At 40.7% G+C, this 23,121-nt stretch overlaps 2 protein-coding genes across 5 annotated transcripts in view; one reads left to right on the top strand and one right to left on the bottom strand.

Annotated features, from left to right (window-relative positions):
- The window catches only part of PITRM1 (pitrilysin metallopeptidase 1), a 59,037-nt gene extending 49,624 nt beyond the window's left edge, over positions 1 to 9,413 (top strand). For 3 of the 4 annotated variants that reach the window (XM_010590608.3, XM_023548748.2, XM_023548749.2), the window contains exons 22-27: positions 1,699 to 1,770; positions 2,457 to 2,569; positions 6,592 to 6,717; positions 7,849 to 7,994; positions 8,712 to 8,814; positions 8,908 to 9,413. In XM_010590608.3, coding sequence (XP_010588910.1) covers positions 1,699 to 1,770; positions 2,457 to 2,569; positions 6,592 to 6,717; positions 7,849 to 7,994; positions 8,712 to 8,814; positions 8,908 to 9,001 — 654 coding nt within the window. In that variant the 3' untranslated portion in view covers positions 9,002 to 9,413. Of the gene's footprint in view, positions 1 to 1,698; positions 1,771 to 2,456; positions 2,570 to 6,591; positions 6,718 to 7,848; positions 7,995 to 8,711; positions 8,815 to 8,907 lie in introns of those variants that run through there. The other variant, XM_023548750.2, reaches the window with a different exon arrangement.
- A 2,292-nt stretch (positions 9,414 to 11,705) lies between these two features.
- PFKP (phosphofructokinase, platelet) overlaps positions 11,706 to 23,121 on the bottom strand; it is a 73,708-nt gene continuing 62,292 nt past the window's right edge. Inside the window, exons 17-22 of the mRNA XM_064285080.1 lie at positions 19,215 to 19,379; positions 16,810 to 16,871; positions 16,244 to 16,355; positions 14,766 to 14,865; positions 12,912 to 13,014; positions 11,706 to 12,545 (exon numbers count right to left, since the gene is read on the bottom strand). Of these exons, the coding sequence (XP_064141150.1) occupies positions 12,398 to 12,545; positions 12,912 to 13,014; positions 14,766 to 14,865; positions 16,244 to 16,355; positions 16,810 to 16,871; positions 19,215 to 19,379 (690 nt within the window). The 3' untranslated portion in view covers positions 11,706 to 12,397. The remainder of the gene's footprint in view (positions 12,546 to 12,911; positions 13,015 to 14,765; positions 14,866 to 16,243; positions 16,356 to 16,809; positions 16,872 to 19,214; positions 19,380 to 23,121) is intronic.

The following is a 23,121-nucleotide window of genomic DNA, read 5'->3' as shown; positions in this document are numbered from 1 at the left end:
ATTTTTCAGTAATTTCACCTTTCTTTGGAATGGGCGCATATATGGATCTCTTCCAGTCGCTTTGCCAGGTAGCTGTCTTCCAAATTTCTTGGCATAGACAAGCGAGCACTTGCAGCCCTTTGGTGAGACTTCCCAGTTGGTATTACATCAATTCCTGGAGCCTTGTTTTTTGCAGATACCTTCAGTGCAGCTTGCACTTCTTCCTTCAGTACCGTTGATTCTCAGTCTCTGTGCTGCCTCCTGAAATGGTTGAACATCAACCAGTTCTCTCAGGTATAGTGAATGTATGTATTCCTTCCATCTTCTTTTGATACCTCGTGTGTCATTCAATGTTTTACCCATAGAATCCTTCAAAATTGCATCTCGAGGCTTGAATTCTTTCTTCAGTTCTTTCAGCTTGAGAAATGCCATGTGTGATTTTGCCTTTTGCTTTTCTTACTCCAGGTCTTTGCACATTTCTTTATAATACTTTATATACTTTGTCTTCTTGAGTTATCCTTTTAAATCTTCTGTTCAGCTATTTTACTTCCTCACTTCCTCACTTTGTTTTAGCTATTCTCCATTCAAGAGCAAGTTTCAAAGTCTCTTGCAGTATCCATTTTGTCAAATATAGTTCTATATTTTTTATATTTATTCATTTAATTTTGAAACCATTCTATGTATAAGTACTAATATCCCCCTTTTACAGGTGAAAAAAACTGAGGTACAGGAGGATTAAGTTCTTGTCTAACATTGACTCACTCAAGGAGTGAATTCAAACACTGTAGTCTGGCCTGAGAGCCCAGGCTTACTGTTTCTTACTTATGCTTTGCAGCAGTCTCTCACGTAGACTTTGGTTTCGGGTAGAGTACTGTGAGAATAGCTGAAAACAGTGACTTACGGAGCCTGTCTCACTTCTGTTTGTAAGGCTTCAGAAGACACAAAGTGGATAAAATGCATTCTCCCCATGACTCAGTATGTCATGGCTTTCTCTGTAGGATAATTGTATCAAGTAGAAGTCTCATCAAGTTGATTAACTTGTCAAGTGGGTTTTAATCTAATTCTTTAACATGAGTATCATTAGACAGGAGCCCTGGTGGCCTAGTGGCTGCTAACCAAAAGCTGGGCAGTTTGAATCTATCAGCCACTCTTCGGAAACCCTATGGGGCAGTTCTGCTCTGTCCTGTAGGGTTGCTGTGAGTCGGAATCAATTTGACGGCAATGGGTTTGGTTTGCCTTTTTTTTTTTTTTAATCAGTAGAGAAGCCTTACTTCTCATTTATCTCCTTACTATAGTTTCTTACAATGTACAGGCTGACAGTCTCTAAATTTTTCCGAGGAGTTATTTCTAATATCTTCTATATTTGTATTCCTATATCCCTTATTCCATTTATAGGTGGGTGTGCCTGCCTTCCCATTCTGTCTCATTAGCCAATTTTATGAACAGAGAGTGTACAAGGGGGCTTACAGTTTCTTTGCGCCTGCCTCTGACTGTAGCCCGTTTATTTTATATATCCTCTTGTTCCACAGGCAATTTTATAACTAGAAAATGCAAAGGAAGGGAAGAAAACACTTAAATTCTTGCCTTTGTGATGTACAAGAACTTTAGTCAACTCTAACGCTTGTTATTAGCTCTGTGAATTTCATAAAATGTACCTCCTTAACTATTTCAAGTGAGTTTTAGATTTTTCTAATTTATCTTGGAAATACTTATTTTCAGAAACCCGCATATAATGGATCTAGTGGAAGTATACATGTTAATGGCTCACAGATCACAAGAAAGTTAATCACAGTAAGTTACTACAATTTAGTGTAACTTCAGAATAGACCTACCTGAATGCTCGTAACCGTGTTTCTAAAGGCTGATTGATTATGAATTTTTCTCTATGCCATTGCTGGGGTTGAGTCATGCCCTTAGCATTGCTGGTTCATTACCTGTCTCTGTCACTGCCACCTGGGGCCTTTCTTTCTTAGAACAAAGCTGAGCTAATGCCCTCTTCTTGAGTAAGCTTTTCCTGGTGTTCAGGGACATTCGTTACTCCACATGTTCTCATTATTTGTAGTGTGCCTTTACTGTAACTCCCCATGTTAATTTAGTTCAACTTCACTTAAGCATTGTGACCTCTTTCTTCTTACTCAGCTTTGGTAATTGTGGCATTTGGTTTAGTTTGTCACAGGTGTAGCAGTATCATAGCAGTGTAATGTATTGCTGGGGAAAAATGAGACCACACCAACAACTATGGGTGTAAATGATGTGAAATGAAAGGTTTCTGATAGAATAACGCATTGTAAAGCATTGTGTCAGGATTGGAATAGTTCGTGTTAGTGTTAAAGTGAAAAGTTGTGTGGAATGACATAATCATCAGTGCCTTCTTGTAGGAAATAGTAAATTGAAATATATGATGTAAAAATGTTAGTATCTGTGGACTGTATTGTGGTAATGCAGCCTGACTTGAATGAGGCCCCTTTATTCCTCAGGAACCCACTTTCAAACCGTGTCAGATGAAGACACATTTTCTGCTTCCGTTCCCGGTGAATTATGTTGGTGAATGTGTGAGAACCGCTCCTTACGTAGACCCAGATCATGCCAGGTAGGAAATGCAAAGGTGAAATATTGACTCTGAGGTCCCTAGGTCATGCTGCACTCTGGGATCTCTGCACAGCTTATCTGGCACATTAGAACATAATAAGGTATGTTTTGCTTAACAAAAATTTTTCTGTATTTACTTTAAATTTTGAACTCGGGTGCTCTTGTGATGTTGCTCTTAACATTTACAGAGTCTAGGTTCCTAGACTGTATCCAATCCAAAAGAGCTCGCATATAGAAAAGTTGAAATACAGATTCTGGAGTCTTTTTTTTTTTTTTAATTAATTTTTATTGTGCTTTAAGTGAAAGTTTACAATTCAGGTCAGTCTCTCATACAAAAGTTTACATACACCTTGCTATACACTCATAATTGCTCTCCCTCTAATGAGATAGCACAGCTCTTCCCTCCACTCTCTCTCCTCACGTCCATTCGGGTAGCTTCTAGCCCCCTTTGCCCTCCCATCTCCCCTCCAGACAGGAGATGCCAACATAGTCTCATGTGTCTACTTGATCCAAGAAGCTCGTTCTTCACCAGTATCATTTTCCATCCTATATTCCAGTCTAATCCCTGTCTGAAGAGTTGGCTTTGGGAATGGTTCCTGTCTTAGGCTAACAGAAGGTCTGGGGACCATGGCCTCTGGCATCTTTCTAGTCCCAGTCTGACCATTAAGTCTGGTCTTTTTATGAGAATTTGGGGTCTGCATCCCACTGCTCTCCTGTTCCCTCAGGGGTTCTCTGTTGTGTTCCCTGTCAGGGCAGTCATCAGTTATGGCTGGGTACCTGGATATTCTTTAAAAAATAAAATCTTTATGAACAAACTACCTAACTTTGTAACTAGTTATTTTTCCAAACAATTTATATCCCTCTGAGCAGTCCTGTATGCAAAACAGATATCCAGAACCTAAACACAAAGTCCTTTTAAAGTGCCCAACTTACTCCCCTCACTTATGGGTAAAGATTGCTTATATAGATTTCCATTAAACGTGTCAGATTGAACCCCCGTGCTTAAATTTGAACTCTGCAATAACCCCACTAAAATTAAAATAAAGGAATAAAAAAGGCATGAAGCCACAAGGAAAAAACATTGGGAAAAGAGATGACAGGAAGTATGCAAGAGTACAGAAAAATTTCTAAAGGTTGAAAGTGGATGGGCATGTGGTAAGAGCTTTCTCTCTCCCAGTAAGAAGCTGCAAAGGGAGAAGACAAGAAGAAAAAAGCCAGTCTGACTGCAGAGTGTAAAAGCACAGGAATTGGAGACAAATGAAAGATGGGAAAGCAGAATGAGGGGTGGGCTGGAAATGGAGGACTTACGGGAAGGTTGCTATAAGGAATCCCTAGAAGCCCAGGCCTCCTCTCCCACACCTATGAAACTCAGAGAAGAGGCTCGGGATTGAGTAACAGGAGTTAGGTGTGTTAGTGGAAATAGGAGCCTTCTGTGAAATGTGCAGCCTGAATAGTGAGACCCTTCCAGCCCCTTCCTCAGACTGGCTCCCAGAATTGTGGCTGTCAGGCTTATACTTGCTCATTCCTCTCCAGGGAAACTGGCCAGACCAGGGGAGAAGACCTAGAGACAGACCTTTCGGTACTCCCTAATTAAAAGGCTGTGCCCTTACCTCATACCTCAGTACCCATCAAGAGACCTAGCAGTTCTTAAGTTTACGCAGTTTCTCATGGAATTGCAGTGCCCGGCTCTTAACTATGAATACATTGCCAGGGACTGCCAGCCATTTTAGGAAAGCATTAAAGGTGAGGTGCAAAGTCAGAATGCACCAGAAGGAAAAGGGAAGTATTAGGAAATAGGCATTGCAATGTCCTTTCTGTTGCAGGGATCAAAAACAATGTCTTATTATGTGAATGTGTATATTTATTTGTGTAAAACATTCATGGAGAGATAAGAGAAGCTAACACATTCCTGAAATAAGAACAAGATAGTGTAGAAAAGGAACATTCAGAGAATAAGAAATCCAAAAGCCTGATAATTAAAAGAAAAATCTTTGACAGCAGGTTGGACAGGTAAAGTTGAGAAAATTTCCTTTCCTAGAAGGTAGGAAAAAAAAAATGGAAAATGGAGAAAAGCAGAGGGCAAATGGAGGGCCAGTTCAGATATACAGTAACCAATAATAAGAATTCCAGAAAGAAAGAATGGGAAAAAATGAGGAGGGGTAAATTAATTAGCAAAGAAAAAGTACCAGAAAATTTGCCAGAACTAAAGGCATGCATGAGCTTCTAGACTGAAAGGGCTCATGAAGTATCCAGCACGAAAAATGAAGAAAAAGACCCACATCCAGGTACACCATTGAGAAGTTTCAGGGCATCATTGATAAAGGAAACACTTTATAAGTTTTCAGAACAAAAACAGGTCACTTATAGAATCTGAATGGTATTAGTCTTCTGACTATCAAAACTGGATAATAGAAGAAGATAAATCAGTGCTTTCAAAATTCTAAAGGAAAATCATTTCCACCCTAGAGTTCTGTACAACTGAAGCCATAAAAGTGTAAGAGTAGGGTAAAGATCATTGTGGAAATGCAATATCCCAAAACATGCAACGTCCTGTGCACACTGTCTGAGAAAGTGCCTCGCCCAGATGAGGGATTAAACTGAGAAAGGAGTATATCGCACCCAAGAAATATGAATCCAAGCCATGAGACAAGGGAAAGGAAGTTTACTACTGAGTAGAAAAATATAAATTTAAAACACTAAAATGTTACAGGCAGTTATCTTGTGGGTAGTGGGGTTAGAGATATTTTCCTTTTTTTTTTTTTTTTGTACTGTGTAATTTTTCAACAGTGGACATGTATTTCTTAAGTAACAGATAATAGAGATTTCTAAAGAAAAATATATACATGAAGGATAAAAATTACGTCTTTGCTGGCAAGTCTGAAGCAGCATTCTTCACAGGCACCTGATCTCAAGGGTTGACATTCCTACTTTATTAATTTCCAGCTGATCGATATTTCACTGAAAACCAAACACACCATCAGGTGAATCCTTGTGATCTCGGTACCCCATGTTTCTGCAAACCGACTCAGATGGTTCTTGTGAACAGGCTTACATTCATTCCTTTGATTTCTCATCTGGCCTGTTCATTCTCTTTATCCATTTTAGAACAAGGTCAGTCAGCAGGTCATGTGATTTGGGAACCGAGTGCTTGGCACAGGCACAGCAAACCTGTGTCCTTCCTGCTGAATGTTCCCCAGCCATCCCTTACTTGTCCAGCAGTCTTGGAATATGGCTCTGTTCTGTCTTCTGCCACAGGGAGATGCTTTCTAGAGCCATCCCTTTTCTCTTCCAGAGGATCAGATACTGCCATTCACAGTGGAAGTCAGCAGAAAATATGCTTCGTTTACAGAAGTCTACTTTCTGTAGGGAGGGATACCTATAAAAATCAGTTCAAGAGATTTAATTTCCTCCCCCTTCCCCACATTTTGATAGGGAGCAGTATAAAATGTATGATCACACATTTGCCTTAGCAATAACTGCCTCATTTTTTACTGTATCATACTTTTAAAATGCATATAAAAACCTGTTGCTGCTGAGTCGATTCCAACTCATAGCGACCCTATAGGACAGAGTAGAACTGCCCCATAGGGTTTCTAAGGAGCAGTTGGTGGATTCGAACTGCCAACCTTTTGGTTAGCAGCCAAGCTCTTAACCACTGTACCACCAGAGCTCCAAAAATGCATGTAGTACATGTATATTGTAACAAGCTAAATATACGGTTCAGAAATGTTTGAGAAAAAGTTTATATTCCCTCTTCACCTCCCTTCCTCCAACCCCAACTCCTACCTACCAACCCCTGAAATCCAAGGAAACGATTTGAAAATTATTCTTCACTTTTTTTCTCTTAGTTTTTTGTTGTTTCAGTTAATTAAAACAATGAGACCATAAGGTATACCTTACTTTACAACTTGATTTTGTTTTTGTTTTTGCTTAACTGCATTCTCTCCTTTTCTTTGGATTACTTTATATAATACTTACAACAGTCATATTTCTTAACTTGCATTTTTTAATCATTAATTTCAGTCTAAAGGTCCTTGCACGTTTGATGACTGCTAAATTCTTACATACAGAAATTCGAGAAAAAGGTGGTGCCTACGGTGGAGGTGCTAAACTCAGCCACAATGGAATATTCACTCTTTACTCTTATAGGTAGGTTTTTCCTCCAGTTAACGTACACGTGTGTACAATTTGCTTCTAGTCATCTGCTCTACTAATTTTCAGAGTGTCATTACTTATATATTGGGGTGAATTTAGAAAAAGAGTATTTCCACTCTTTTTTTTTCTTTTTTCAATTCTTCAACACTTAACCACAGCCAGCAATGTCCTTTCTGCTGTTAGGTTTTGGGGACAGTGGTATGTGACATGAAACATTTTACCTTACATAAATCCTAGTTGGATGTCTAGCATATTTAAGTAGAAGACATTCTCAGAGCTTTCTGGGCTAGTTTTAATTGTAGAGGCCTATGTGGGTGTTGTTCTGTTTTCATAGCCACAAGACTATTCCTTTTTTATTTAGAGTAATTATTTTCTGTGATCCTTCTTTCTGAAAAATGTATTTTCACACTCTTAAGCAAAGGGATGGATTGTTTTCTTCCACCCTGATGCAGTTCTTCCTCTGCTCTTGACCATAATAGCTGGTGAATCCATTTGTGCTAGGAACTTTGCTTTTAGATAAGGATATAAGCAAAGTATGACCCCTTTTGTCAGTCTCTACAATAAGACATATTTATACTATATTAATAGGAATAAGGGGCTATGGGAGCTCTCTTTGCATTTAGACAAAGTGAAGTATCTCAAAAATTGGCCCAAGTATACATAATTTCTAGATTATTCTGGGTACATCTTGCGGAAGTGAAACATGGTTTTCATTTAACCCCTTCTTAACTTTATGTGTTGTGTGCCATTGAGTCAATACCGACTCGTAACAACCCATGTGCCTTCCCTGAATTTCACTGGAATCCAGGCTTTCCTTCATCCACCTGACTTCCAGTCCTATTGAAATCATAATGACACAGATGCATTTAAATAATCTGGTGACTCAGCTGGACAGACAGACTACGTCTCTAGGTAGAGGGACAATATGCTGAATGACTGATGAGGTCAGATTTGAATTTCTACTGATAGGAATTGGTTTTTATCAGTGGGGGTCTTTGGACTGTGAAGCAGTAAAATAGAGCCCTAATGAACAGAAAATGATGAGGGACTGTTAAGATAACACCTGATTGTGATTTATTTCCCACTGGTAAAGTGTTTGAAAATTTAACTTTTTGGATTGTCTAGGGATCCAAACTCAATAGAAACTCTCCAGGCTTTTGGGAAAGCTGTTGACTGGGCTAAATCTGGAAAATTCACACAGCAAGACATTGATGAAGCCAAACTTTCCGTGTTCTCTGCTGTAGATGCCCCTGTTGCTCCTTCAGACAAAGGTATCTTGAGTAAATAATGAAGAGAAAGTTGATAAATCATATTACCAGACAGAATTTCACACAACTAAGTTTTCCAAGTTATTTTTCCCAAAGATTTGCTTCTCCGCACATGTGGACCAGAAGCAGCAACACCATCATTTTTGATAAACTACTTGAGTTTTTTTCCCCATCTCCCTATCCTTTTCCTTTTTGACTTTCCTATTTGACACCCTAAACATTGACCTTGAAACTATACTCCTTGACATAGTTTAGGCACATCCAGGCACGGACATCTTGGTATTTGCCATTTAAAAAAAATTGAATCATATCATTTTAGAGCCTAAATGATCCAAGTCTGAGAGGTTAAGGGATTTACCCAAGGTAACATAACTTGCTAGTTAGGGTTGAAGGAGAGCGTTTTGACGTGGCACGTATAACAGCCACATTACTCTGTAAAGTCATGTTTGCTTAAAACTGTATCAACTTTACATGACCCTTACTCATCCTAATTCCAAGTCAGTAATGAGGAGTCGGTGAGGCTCTGAGATGGGGTAAAGATGGACTAAGAGGAGGTGAAGCTTGATTTCAACTTATAGACCGTGTAAATATTTCCCTCTTGTTGGACTATGCACAGAAGTGTACATGTGACAGTGTCAGTATCCCAACCCAGATGTTGGCACGAGTTTGCTGCCATATGCCATCACTGGAGCAGCTCATGTGTACCTTCGTTACCTTCAGGTGTGGACCATTTCTTGTATGGACTCTCAGATGAGATGAAGCAGGCACACAGGGAACAGCTCTTTGCCGTCAGTCATGACAGACTTATCGATGTGAGCAATAAGTGAGTATCAGGGCGTGGCTCAGTATACTCAGCGAGGAACAAAAATTCTTCATGTAGGAAACAGGACTAATGTATCATCTTTCTTCTTTCCAGGTACCTTGGAACTGGGAAGTGCACACATGGGTTGGCTATACTTGGACCAGAGAATGCAAAAATTGCTAAAGATCCATCATGGATAATAAGATAACTAAGCCTGTGAGCTAAATTTAATTCTGAAAGTTCAGAAATGTTATTGGTCTTTTAAAAATCTTGATCGCATACTGTTCTTAAAATTTTGCCAAGTGTGCTGACTGGCAGGTCAGACCTAAACTCTTTCATCTTACAGAAGGAGAAAACGTTGTAACCATGAAAAAGTAATTTAACTGAAATAATTAATCATGCATTAAATGCCAAAGATGCACAGATAATTTTAAAACTTGCTGATGACATAAATGCTTATTTTCCCTTAACCCTAGAACATGTCATTTCAAAGTTTAAAAGTAAAAGGAAACTCTGACCTACCTGTGCTTTTATTCATAATTTTAAATGACATTTTGCTAAAATAGTATTTTTAGGGCCTTTATTAAAAAGTGAATGAATAAAACAAATGAACAAAGCCATTCCAGAGCCCTCCCTTGATTTATAAACATCTGTGATCACACCAAGGACCTTTGGGGAAGTCTTTGTAACAGATAGGAGTTCAGCAGGGCAGCCTGATAGGCGACTGCGGAACAAACTCGTGTTTACACTGCCATCTTTAGAGAACTAAGTATGTTTAACATAAACTTTTCCTAATTTTTCATTACTTAAGAGATCTGTTTCTTGTGTTACATAAATTAGGCTTTTCAGACAGAAGGAAACTTCCCAGTCCTAGCTCTGCCTCTACCATTTTGTCCCCAGATTTCCTAAACAAAACATATTCTTGATCATCTACCTTTTCTATATGTAATAGCCCCCTCCTCCCCTTTTTTTTTTCATTTCTGGTATAAAGATGGGTGGAATTTTTGGAGACTAGATCTAAGAGTATAGACTGGAGAAAATAGGCAAAATATTTTTAATTACAGAAACTAAGACCCGCCTGCTCAGGTTATTTTCCTCTAAACTGCCCTCAGTGAAATGTGGCTGTCATCCAGCTGCTTTTCCCTGTCTGTAATGTTGCGGCAGTGGGTTCAAACAGAGCAGCAATTGTGAGGATGATGCAGGACGGCGCACGTTTTGTTCTGTTGTATGTGGGGTCACCATGAGTTGGAAATGACTCGGGCACCCAGCAATTTTTGTACCTGTAGACTAGAATATAATCTCTCTGCCTCCAATCTTGAGGTAGCCTAAATCTAAAAGAGAATTAACAGTGAATAGCTCTGGCAGCATGTTAGACTCCACTGGAGAGCTTAATCCAGGTCCCACCACCAGAGTGTGAATTGGTCTGGAAGAATGCCTGGGTATTAGAAATTCTTTTTAAAAATTCCCTGGTGTGACAACTAGGATTGAAACCAAAAGTGTATGAGATTTCATTATTCTTAAGGCATATGTTCATGTTTTTTATTTTTGAATTCCCCTTGTATAACTTTAAAAGGAGAAAGTGAGGCTGGAATTAAATAGCCTAGCTCCATTCGTGGCAGAGCCAGGGCCAAATATCCCTTTTCCTGATCTAGTATCTTTTCAGCGTATTAACTCTTAGTATGGGACTGAAAACCAGTTGCCATCAGCCCCGACTGATGGCAACCCCATGTGTGTCAAACTGTGCTCCACAGGGTTTTTTTTTTTTCTTCTTCTTCTAAATTTTATTTTGTTGTTGTTGAGAACATACATATCAAAACATACACCAATTCAACAGTTTCTAAATGTACCATTTGGTGACACTGATTACATTGTTTAAGTTGTGCAACCATTCGCACCCTCCTTTTTTGAGTTGTTTCTCCCTCATTAACATAAACTCATTGCTCCCTAAGGCTTCTATCTAACCTTTCAAGCTGCTGTTGTCAATTTGATCCCACATAGATAGTTCTTAAAAGAGCATAAGCTCAAGGCAGACTTTTTTTTTTTACTAGTTGAGCTAAACTATTGTTTGGTTTTAAGAAGACTTCAGGAGGTATTTTTGACCTAAGGTTTAAAGACTATATCTATCTCAGGATAATAGTTTCAAGGGGTTCATCCACCCTCCATGGCTCTAAAAAGTCTAGAGTCCATGAAAATTTGAAATTCTGTTCTGTATTTCCCCCCGTTTGATCAGGATTTTTCTATGGAATCTTTGATCAAAATGTTCAGTAATGGTAGCTGGGCACCATCCAGTTCTGCTTTCAGGGAAAAGGAGGCATTTGTTCATGGAGACAATTGGCCACACATTCCACGTGCTCCTATTCCTGACTTTCCTTCCTTCGTTGCCCTAGGTAGATAGAGACCAATGGTTGTGCCTGGGATGGCCGCTTGCTTTTAAGACTCCAGGCACTACAGAACATGACCCTAAACCTCCAACCCAAGGAACCAAATCCCACGAGGCGTTAGGTTGAACATAAGCAGCCTCAGCAGCTACTTTTTTTTTTTTTTTAATTTTTTGGTCTGTCTTTGTAAATACATCACACAACTTTTGCCAACTGAGCTTTTTACAGGTGTACAACTTATTGACAGCAATTACAGTAATCGGCTTTGCAACCCTACCCTTAATCCATGGAATTTTCCCATACCATTAATCCCCTTTCCTCTTCCCTCCCACCCGTGGCAACCACTGATAAGCTTTGATCTCTATACATTTGCCTTGTCTTTTTATATGAGGTGACACCATATTTGTCCTTTGTGGTTGGCTTATTTCTCTCAGTATAATGTCTTCAAGCTCCAGCCATAATGTAGCATGTATCAAGACTTTTCTCCTACTGGCTGGGTAGTCTTGCATTGTATGTATGTACATTTTGTTTATCCATTCATCTGGTGATGGCCATTTAGGTTGTTTCCACCTTTTGGCTATTGTGAATCGTACTGCAGTGAACACTGGTGTACAAGTCTCTGTTTGAGTCTCTGCTTTCAAGTCTTTTGAGTATATACCTAGCAGTTGGAATTGCTGGGTCACATGGTAGTTCTATTTTTAGGTTTTTTAGGAACATCTGCACTGTTTCCCACAATGGCTGTACCATTTTACATTCCTACCAGCGATGGGTGGAAGGTTCCAGTTTTCCCACATCCTCGCCAACATTTGTTACTTTGTTATTTTCTTTACTTTACTGTCTCAGTGAGAGTGAAAGGGTACCTTACTGTAGGTTTGATTTGCAGCCCTCTGATGGCTAATGATGCCAAGCATCTTTTCATGTGTTTGGTTGGAGCTTTAGCCAAATGTCTAATAACACTAGATACACACACTTTAAAACATGACACAAAGTACAAAGTGCAGTGGACAACTGGCGATGAAGTGGGTGCAGGCTATGCAACGTTTTATTTGATCCTATCAGAATGTGGATGATATTGGTGACTGGTGCTCTCTAAATAGGTATTAATGTCAACAGTACTTGGCCAACAATACTTGCATAAAGTGCTAATAAATAACTTAAATGTTTCAAAAACATCTGAAGCATCTAGACATCCAGTACAGCTTTGGAGCCAGGATAAATGTGGGTGTTTAAATCCCTGCAGATTCCTCATGAGGACGGAGATGCACATGTTCCAGCTGGCCCGAATCAGAAACGTCATAGCTTGCTTTGTACTTAGCCAAAATTTTCATTACAGGCCGCAGTTTCAACCACCACTGTTCTTTGGGAATTCTGTGCCTGTGAAGGGAGCCAACAGCAGTAATGATTACACCTGTTGCCCTGAGACAACTTCTGACTGTCCTGTTACTGCGGCTAGCACATAATAGTTCATGCTCTGTCATAGAGAACATGCTGGAGTCAGTTAAATAAATTCTGTATTATAAAGCAATTTCCATAGGTTAATAGAAACCATTCTGTTTATATTTCTTAAAATTCTGCCTAAAGGTCTAATATTTTTTAACTTAGTTTCAGAAAAGTGAACGTGTTACTTAAAATACTAAATGAGTTACTTAAAATAGCTCATATAGTGCAGTCCCTCTATGCTTCATGCCTGCCCTTATCCTAACAGCAGTAAGATGTAGGCTGTTTAATTTATTTACTTACTCGAAATCTGTGTCCTTCCTTAGGTCTGCCACTGGTTGAAAAACAAGGTTTCTCTTGCTTATTCCCAGCACACAGACTGAGTCATCAGTTACAAACTTTTTTCCTACGGAAGTGGAAAAAAAAAAAATGGTATAAGCACTAATGATACATCATACCGAATGGGCAGATAAAATGGCATATGAAAGAAGGAAAGGTGAGGAGAGAAGAAAGAAGGTTTGCTAATGTTAGGGAACAAAATCACCTTGGGGAGATTAAAGACTCAGATTCTTACTAACCACCCTGGAGTGGAAGGAGGGGAATTCATAAAAGGACACCTTCCAGAAAATGAAAAGAGATGCTGCGAAGTGGAAGAAAAACATTTGTGACATGTGATCGACAAAACGCTCAGAGTAAAAAATGCATGTGTGTATGTATACATATAAAATAAATTCCTGCAAAGTAATAAAAAGTATAAAAATTTCCTGTAAAATAGTAACAGAATAAGAGGTCAAATACTTGGACAGTTTCACAGAGGAAACAAGAACATTAAATAAGGATGTCAAATGTTGCATTTCCTTCATTAATTATCAAGTTGAGCATTTTAAAGCCACAACGAGACTATTTTGCACCCACCCAGTAGGCAATAATTAAAGTCGGCCTGTATCGGGTATTAGCTAGCTGTGGGTAACAGGAAATCTCACACCTGAAGGTCTGCATGCAAAAGGTCAAACCAGTTTGGAAAACTAGTAAAGCTGAACGCATGCATGGTCATGGTGTAGGTGGAAGGGACACGCAGTATGTGGACACCATGCCCAGGGGACATGCGCACAGCAGCACTGTCTGTGTTAACATGACGCTGGGAAGCACTCCAGGCTCAGTATCACAGGAATGGCTGAAGGTGGCAGACCTAAGCTGTGGGGTAGTATCTGATGAACCACGACCACATGCGTCATGTGGGTGCATCTCAAAAACTTCACCTACACAAAGAGCAAGTCACAGAGAAACACGCAGGCTTCTCATATAAAGAACAGAAACAAACTTGAAAAACTAGATTTAGTCATGAATAATAAAACCCCAAAGGAAAACGGGGATGATTCACACAATACTCAGGTTAATGGAAACTTCTGGTGGGTCGGGAGTAGAATACTGTGGGAGAGGGACACGCTGAGGTTTTGACAGAGGAGATAGACAAGACACCTGATCTTATGTTGCTGCTGTTCTGTATAAAAATAGTAGTATTGAATCAATGAATATGTCCATGTGTCTTAAAGCCAGTTCGAAGAAAGCGTCTCACGTAGCCAAAAAACAATATAAAAATCACATTTTACCATCTCACTAATAGAGTGCAATATGTGCACGGTGACTTTCTACCTATTAATAAAAATGTTACTCAATTATTTGAGTATCTGCCATCACTAATAAGCAAGAATAAAGCACTTCATCATACTAATGAAGGTCCTTGGGTGGGTGCAAACAGTTTGTGCTCATCTACTAACCTAAAGGTTGGCATTCAGACCCACCCAGCGGCATCATGGAGAAAGGCCTGGTGATCTGCTCCAGTAAAGATCACAGCCAATAGAGTCCTATGGAGCAGCTCTACCCTGTGACACACAGGGTTGCAATGGGTCGGAATCAACTTGACAGCAATGGGTTTTTGTTTTGGGGGAGAGACTTACTAAAATATATCTTAATTATTACCTTGAAAGTCATAAATAGCAACACTCAGAGACTAGCAAGAGTAACACAATTTTATCATGCACAGTTCAATGCTGAATTAAAACAAAGGAACAAATATCCTATTTAATAAAATACAGGTATTTCTAAGGGTGCCAGCTTCAGTCTCAACTGAGTCTACACTCTGCCATGACTTTGTACCTGTTCCCTGGGATTCCTTCAGTTTTGTCGTAATCCACTGCACAGCTCTGGAAGACAGTTTTGTTCCAAAGTTTCTGTCAAATGGAGAAGGTGCTCCACCCTGTTGATGGTTAAAAGTTATTAAAATATTAGTTACACAACAATGCTTACCAAACCATTTATTAGGAAAAAAATAAATACATTAAAACCATGTTAGTTTAAAAATTTTTATTAACAAAATTCACATATTTTTAAGAGCTTCAAATTTGAAAACATGATTTTTTTTTTGGCATAACTATCTCCTTGTATATAGTTGGGACCCCCCCCCCAAAAAAAAACCGAAAAGAAAAAAACAAAACCCTGTGGCCTGGCCTCAGCCTATTAGGCCACTATCACAGTGCTTTTTAATCCCTGTCAAGACACAGGAGATTGTAATCAACCAGGTAGGTCTGCTAAAATCTTTATTATTTTAGAATATTATATCAAGATTTCTTAATCTTTTCTGGGGAGGCAGTCCACAATTTCTTTCAAGAATCTGGTAACATTGTGAACTCAAACGGATGAAAAATATGCATACCCCTACCATTCCGTCATTTAATGTCGGGGGATTCCTGGGCCCTTTGAAGTTAACTAACAAACCCTAGGTCAGAAGTTCTATAATGCCGAAGGATGGAGAGGTAACAAGAGAAAGACAATAGGCTGGCAAATGAGGACTAAGACTCATTACCCCCAAGTCCACCTCTGCCCAGCTATGTGATTTTAGGAACACCTGTAAACCATAAAACGAGGGTGGACCCTACCATCATCTCTAAGATTCTTTCCAAATCATTGTGATTTAGAGTAAGTTGTAAATAGGAATCATTTGTCTGATATTCCAATTTAAATTTATTATTAAACTTCAATATTAAACTTAATGAAGTATTTAATTTGAATACATTTTCCAGTTAACTGGTGCCCTTCTTTACGTGAACGTTGATAGCTTTCCTCAAAATGCTCATACATCCAAATGTCGCAAACCACAGAATTCCTAAACCTAGTGATACTTGATATGACTTCTACGTGGAGCCGTAGTGTAGTTCAAATGTTGTTTTTAATCATTTTAGGATAACTTATAAACACACACTTTTTTCAAAATGGCTAAGATATCAGTCTTAAAAAAATTACATAAAAACTGCTTCATTTTCTGCTTTGTAGTGCCACAGGTGGGTTACATGAGAGCTAATGCCGGCGTCGGGGGCAGTGATGGTTCAGTGGGAGATTCTCGCCTTCCATGTGGGAGAACTGGGTTTGCTTCCCATGGGGGCTTGTGTGTTGCTATGATGCTGAACAGGTGTCAGTGAGCATCCAGACTAAAATGGACTGAGAAGAAAGGCCTGGCAATCTACTTCCAAAAATCAGCCAATGAAAACCGTATGGATCACAACCGTCTGATCCCGTTGTGCACGGGTCGCCGTTGAGTCCTGCCGGCTTGGCAGCAGTTACCAACAACATCACCCTACCTGCTGCATGTGGCCCAGCACATTCTTTCTGCAATCGAACACTCCTTTTCCTTCTTCTGAATAAAGCTGGCAAATGAAGTCAGTGGTATAATTTTCATTGCAGTTCTCGTTTCTAAAATGAAAGAGAAGTAGTCATTTATTCACCAAAGAACACAGCTTAGGGTTTTTTGATAACATTTCCCCCAGTGGTTCTGCTGACTGCCTGGGGGCACCGCTTGCTCGGCTCTGGTGGAAAGGCCACCGGCTTTCTGACAGTCACGGGGCCCTCTGCCCTCGTCTGCCCCTCAGGTGGCTCTGCGTACTTTCTTCTTCTTTTCTAAAGACTGGAGGCTTAATTAAAGAAATGATTTGGAGATTTCCTAAAAAAAAAATCACCCTTTAATTCTTTAGATACATGCAAGTTTTAATACACTGCACAATTACTCTACTTTAAAGCTTCCCCCCCGCCCCCCAGGAGTCATAAGAAGAATCAGTAGCAAAGGAGTGGCTCTTAGATTTCACATCCTAAAATAGACGAACAATCTAGGCCTAAAATTAAAATAAAATTAGAAATATTTTCCCATTACCTGAGCACAAGACCCCTCTGAATGGTGGTCTTCATTTTCTCTGTCAAGTGTTCCACGTTGGACTAGAAAAGAGCAGAAAATCAGAAAATAAACTTTAAGTGCCTGAACTCAGCTGCTAACCAAGAGGTCAACAGTCGAAGTGACCAGCCGCACCTTGGAAACCCTATGGGACAGCTCTACTCTGTCCTACAAGGTCGCTATGAGTTGGAATCGACTCAATAGCGACGGGTGTGCTTTTTGGTTTGGTGTGCCACGTCCTGTGTGATTGTAAGTAAATAAGACAGAGAAAGCAGCTGCTCTCACATTTTCGTGGGAGAGGACAAGAAACTAATAAGAATGTATCGGGTAGGATAAACGTGCTGGTAATGATAAGGAAACAAGGTGATGCGATACATATGACAGGAGCAGGGAAGCTACATTGTTGGGTGTATTGATTTGGTCAATGGAACCCACAACAGCCATGAAAACTGCTTTCCAAAAACAAACTTCCCTCTTACAACATCAATATATTTATTCTGTGCACTTGCCTAATGTTTACATATTTCTTATTCCTGGGTATATTTTCATGACAACATTTTCTATCTCTGAGCTCTCATAGGAAAATAATTACCTGCCAACCTACCTTAGAGAGAATTTCATATAACTACCTAATGAACATTTTCTGACTGGGGAAAACTTACAGAATTTTATGCACAAATTATCCTATTTCAGTTTGTTAGGAGTACTACAAAAATGAGGAAATTTTCTGATAACTTACCTTTTAAAAAATGGAGGTGCGAACATATAATCAAATCTCAGTAATAGTTACATTCATTAAACATCTACTTATGTGCCAAGAGCTATGTTAAGTGCTGGTAGACATCTTTTAAGTGGAAACGTTAAATTCAACATTGTGAAGAAATTCAATAGTGCAAGTTTCCATGTTAGAAATAATAAGTAAAAAACTAAGTATCTCTTTACTTGATTCATTTGGTTCAGAAACAGGTATCATAAAACCATAACTTCTGAAAAGGCAATAGCTCAAGTTATATTTTATTGCTAACTCCTGCCTCTTGGACAGGGCTCACTAATTTACCAACTTTGTGTGATGCAAACCTGAGTCGAAGGATGGCACTCTGAGTCACCTGGCACAAGAGCGAGGACGGAATTGGAAAATACTGGTAGCGACTTGAGGTCTCCTTACTCCCAATCAAGACTACCTACTGGTTAAGGGTAAGGATGACGCAGGTTGAAGTAACGCCCTGCTAGCCCTCCTAAACACCCACTCCTCCTTTACTTGCTTTGGGTGGAGACTTGGGTGCCCTCAATATCCTGGGGTCTTCCCTCCTCCTGCTTGGCAAGGTGGCGGAGGCTCTGGTCACCATGAACTGGGCCAGTGAGGTGGGCCCAGAAAGCACAACTCAGTCAAAAGATGGTGCAGCTGAATTAGCCCTCAACCTAAAAATGCTAGAGGACTCTGGGAAGTCTCAGTCCTCCTACTGTCATTTTAGAAGAAAACAGGTCCCGCAAAGGCATCAGCAACTCTAAGATTTAAAAGAAGCATGTTGCAGGGATTGCCAAGAGCTAGGTCTGGCTTCTGTTTTATTTTTTATTGGCAACATGTTTATATCTTCTTCCCCTACAACACAGCAGCTCTAGCCACCACCGCTGGTGTCTCGTATTCACTCCCTAATTGCAGTTAGCATTTATAATGGAAAGTGGCTGCTTCCCTCTGGCAGGTTACACAGTATTCCGGCAGAGGATGTTTTCCAACTACTGCAAATTTTCCCAGCCAGAGACCCACAAAGACACCAGAAGTCTGGGACTGTTTTAAATATTTCAAAAAGCCTAAGGGTTTGATTCTGACTCACAGCAACCCTATATGACAGAGTAGAACTGCCCCCATAGAGTTTCCAAGTAGCAGCTGGTGGATTTGAACTGCTGACCTTCTGGTTAGCAGCCGAGCTCTGAACCACTGCACCAAGAGAAACTATACAGTTACCCACATCAACTATTTAAAAGTATCAGATATTTAAAGGTTCCATTAAACAAGCAAATATCTCCACATGGCTTATTACTTATGTAAGAAAGACATTACTTATCTGATAGACAAGAGAGTTTATTAAATAGACAAAAAAAAAAAAGTTATAAGCCTGGGTGAAAAGAATAAAAGGTGCCCTGAGACATGTAAATTCACACAATCCTAGCTCACTGCTCTTCACTCTTCGAGGGTTCCTAATGCCAAAGGATATGCATCAGTAAATTTCACTGGGATTCAACCAGATGGATAATTGGAAATGCACAAAAGTTGGTATATTTCACATTATCTCCATCCCCTCACACACGCACACACACACATGAAAAAAGCCTCGAATACAAGAGAGCAGCACTTACTGAGTTTTAGAGGTCGGATTAGCATCACATACCTGTAGGTCTCTGATATCAAACGGCTCTTCAAAAATATAAGCTGCGTCCGCTCCGGCCGCAAGGCCCCCCATGTTGGCCAGGTAACCGCAGTAGCCGCCCATGGTCTCAATGATGAACACACGGCGCTTGGTCCCACTGGCTGACTGTTTGAGGCGGTCGCATGTCTGATAAAGAATATTAATAAAAAAAATATTAATCATTCCACCACAGGACCTCTGTTAGTTCTGGGCAACTGGGTTTCCCACCATGAACTAACTGGCAGCCCCACTTCTTCCAGCAATTCTTGGTAAGTCTGTCCTGATTTCTATCCTGAACGTGCAGTAATGAGCATTAAATATGCAGATACAGTATGTACAGGTACATAGGTGCCACTTCCGAGTTAGTATTAACACAAATCAGCCTCACAGTTACAGTCAACTAACCCATTATCCACTTCGGGGGCATGACTGTGGACCCTGTCACTGACCTCTTCATGAGCACCTCCGCAGAGAGGACCCAGCAAATATAACGGGAAAGGATGGTCACTCAAGCCTGTTAACTCGGCTCTGCTCTTTGAACGAACGCATCCCTGCTAAAGCAGACTTCACAGGATGTGAAACCGTTAGCTAACGTGAATTTAGATTTTATAAGAGCGTCAACTCTCCCACTTAGCCAGTGGGAGTGACTGAATGATTTCATTTTCTTCAGAAAAACTCCCCATGTTTTCAGGGTTTTGGTAATCTTCAATCTGCTCATGAATGTTACATCATGTTTTAGGTAACTATCAAAGATGAATGGTGGCATCTTAGACAAAAGTACCCCAAGAACTATTCCAGAGATAGCCATCTGGTCCCAGATTATGTCTTGCCATCATCCAGGGATGGATTACCCAATAAGCAAGGTACACATGGGCTTACTTGTGCTTACTTACTAATCTTGTAGTGCACAGTTTCATAAGGGTTTCACCAAATTGTGCACTACAAATTTCTAAGTAAACATAATTAAACCCATGCATACCTATTACTGAAAGCCCGTAGGTACCTCGCTTGCTGGTTAATCGACCCCTGCCATCATCCCTCCTTGAGGGCCTGAGCTCAGGAAAAAAAAACAAGCAAAAACTGGAAAAATCCGCCCACTGCATTTCCACTCTTCTACACTAGTCCATGCAGCCACCCATTACCTCTCAGGACTGCTGCAAAGTCTCTAGCCAGCCCTCAGCATCTACTCTTGGGCCCCCGATCTGCTCTCCACACAAGCTGCGATTCTTCTGTGAAAAACACTGACCCGACAGTCATTGCCTTGCTCAAAGCCCTTCAGTAACTTCTCAGTCTTCTTCCGGTAAACGTCAACCCCCTTCATAGGGAGCCCCTGGCCCTGCGTCACCCCTCTCTGCCTACCTCCCCGCAGCAGCTCCAGCCACCTTCACTCGCCACCAGGGCTGCTTCGGAATGTGCCACGCCTATTCCTCCTCGGGCCTTCACACACACTTTCCCTGGCTTGGAATGTTCTTTAAGCCCTGGGGTGGTGGAATAATGGCCCCCAAAGATGTCCAGGTCTTAATTCTTGGAACCTATGAATGTCACCTTATATCCTGAGAGACTCTGCCATATGCGTAATGTAAGGATCCCGGGGTGGGGAGCCTATGTGCGCTTACCCGAGTGGGCCCTCAGTGCAATCACAGTGTCCTCTTTATACAAGGGAGGCAGAGGCAGGAGGCAAGGTGACACTGAAGCAAGGTGCTATGCTGCTGGCTTTGAAGGTAGAGGAAGGGGCCAGGAATCAAGGAGTGCATGGGTGCAGCTCCAGAAGCTGGGAAAGGCAAGGAGAGCAGGCTTGAACCTGTTCCTTCTGGTTCCAAGACCTGCGGAGAATGTGCACTTCTAACAAGTTCCCAGGCAATGGTTAGGGACCAACTCTGAGAACCACTAGCAGAGCAGTAGTTCTCCAAATTCATTACACAGAAGAATCACATGTGGGTCTTGTTAAACTGTAGATTCTGATTCAGTATATCGGGGGTGGAAATGCAAACTCTCAGCAGAGATTCGAACCTGAACGAGTCTGAAGCCCTGAGTCAAAGGGATTCTCCCCTATGGCCTCCAAAGAGAGTCCTTGATTTCAGAACATTAAAGCCAGTCTCGGACTTCTGGCCTTCAGAACAGTGAGAGAGTAAGTGTATGGTGTTTTAAAGCACCAAGGCTGCGCTAACTTGTTAGAGCAGCAACAGGAAGCTAATACAGGCACCTGACTCAGGGTTCAAAGTCATTTTCTTGGGGAACCTTTCCCAGATCCCTAAGGCTAACCAGATGCCTCCTTACGTGCTCTCACAATACCTTGTCTTTTCTTCATAGAAATCACTTTGGTTTCTCTCTGCAAGATCTGTGTGACTATTTGGTTTGGTGTGTCTTCTTCACTAGAGTGCAAACCCACAGGGCAGGAATCGGAGGACTGGCTTAGGCCGCTGCAGTATCACCAGCACCTAGCTGTTCCCTGGAGCACAGTCCAAAACCGTTGTCGTCAAGTCGATTCCAACTCACAGGGACCCTACAAAATAGAGTAGAACTGCCCCATAGGATTTCCAAGGAGCGGCTGGTGGATTCCAACTGCTGACCTTTTGGTTAGCAGCTGAGCTCTTAATGACTGCACTACCAGGGCCGGAGCACAGTGGGGACACAATAAATGTTTTCCAAATGAATGCAATAAATGCAGCTGCCATCCCTATTCCCCACCCACCAACCAGGAAGGGCCAGACTCCTAGAGGACGCCCTAAACTAGCCTGTGGAGTGTGGAGTGAAATCACAACAGGGGTGGCGAGGGCAGCGCGTTTGAGGACTAGAGGTTCGCAACCTTTGGAGGAAGAAGACACAGGGCTTGTGCAGCAAAGTGTAATAACATCCATGAAAAAAATGTTTATACGAGTACTGGGAGTTAACTTTAAAAGAACATTTTGATTAACAAACACAGGTTCCATTAAAATGATCCCTATCTATAATCCAGTTCTCTCAAAATAATCAGACTGATTTACTAAAAGTCAGTATGCGCTTTAGTTGGTGTTCGGCTGCACAACCTTAGCAGCTGAGGCAGGAAAAAGTAACAGGTGCTGATATGACAAGTCCTCTTTTTCTCTGTCTTTATGCAGGGGTGGGACAGGAATGAAAACTAAAGAAGTATCTAAAAAAACCCATTATCCCTGTAGGGCTGGGATGTAGAATTCTGAGGCCTTTTCATAATTGTGTTGAGTATTTTTTAAATGGCATGCCGGAATTCGAAACTCATTACATGGTCTTTGTTTTAGAGAGGTTCTGTGGGACAGAAACAGGGCATGACCGTAGAGCAGGTCCCGTACAAGCCTGATGCATAAGGGCCTGATGTGTGCCGCCACACTAGAAGATAAACGGTGGGGGCGTTAGCACTGGGTACACTCTCCTGGACAGGTGCAAAATCACATGGGTCATTTTCCCATGTATCTCCCCAACGTGCTCTAAGGTGGAGAATTACTACCGCTGATTCAAAGAACAAAATTAGAATCACTTAATGGTAACATAATATTACCAGCAAAGAACCTGCAGTGAGGCAAATTGGTTTGTATGTATGTGTACCTAAATATTGATCTAAACAGCCAGTTAATGGAAAAGATAAAGAAAAAACCTGCGTAAACTTGACAACTGAGCAAAGACCACCGGTTTAGTCTTTCCATTTTTAATCTCTCTTTTTTTTTTGTATGCTACTGAATATAAAGACAACTAAGTTATTAGCTAGGGTGGAACAATTAACCTTGCTTAAAGCTTAAATATACCTTTCCTAAATACTCTCATTACCTAGATTGACTCAGCTTCGTCTAAAAACCAATGAATGATTTGAGCTGTATAAAATGTCTCATTCAGTTACTAAAGGCAGTGCTGACACATGAAAGGCCAGAGACCCAAACGT

The sequence above is a fragment of the Loxodonta africana genome, chromosome 4, assembly GCF_030014295.1.
Source record: "Loxodonta africana isolate mLoxAfr1 chromosome 4, mLoxAfr1.hap2, whole genome shotgun sequence".
In the NCBI taxonomy this organism is placed as follows: domain Eukaryota; kingdom Metazoa; phylum Chordata; class Mammalia; order Proboscidea; family Elephantidae; genus Loxodonta; species Loxodonta africana.
The sequence above is the reverse complement of the archived record's forward strand: the minus strand, read 5'-3'. Positions and strand labels throughout refer to the sequence as shown.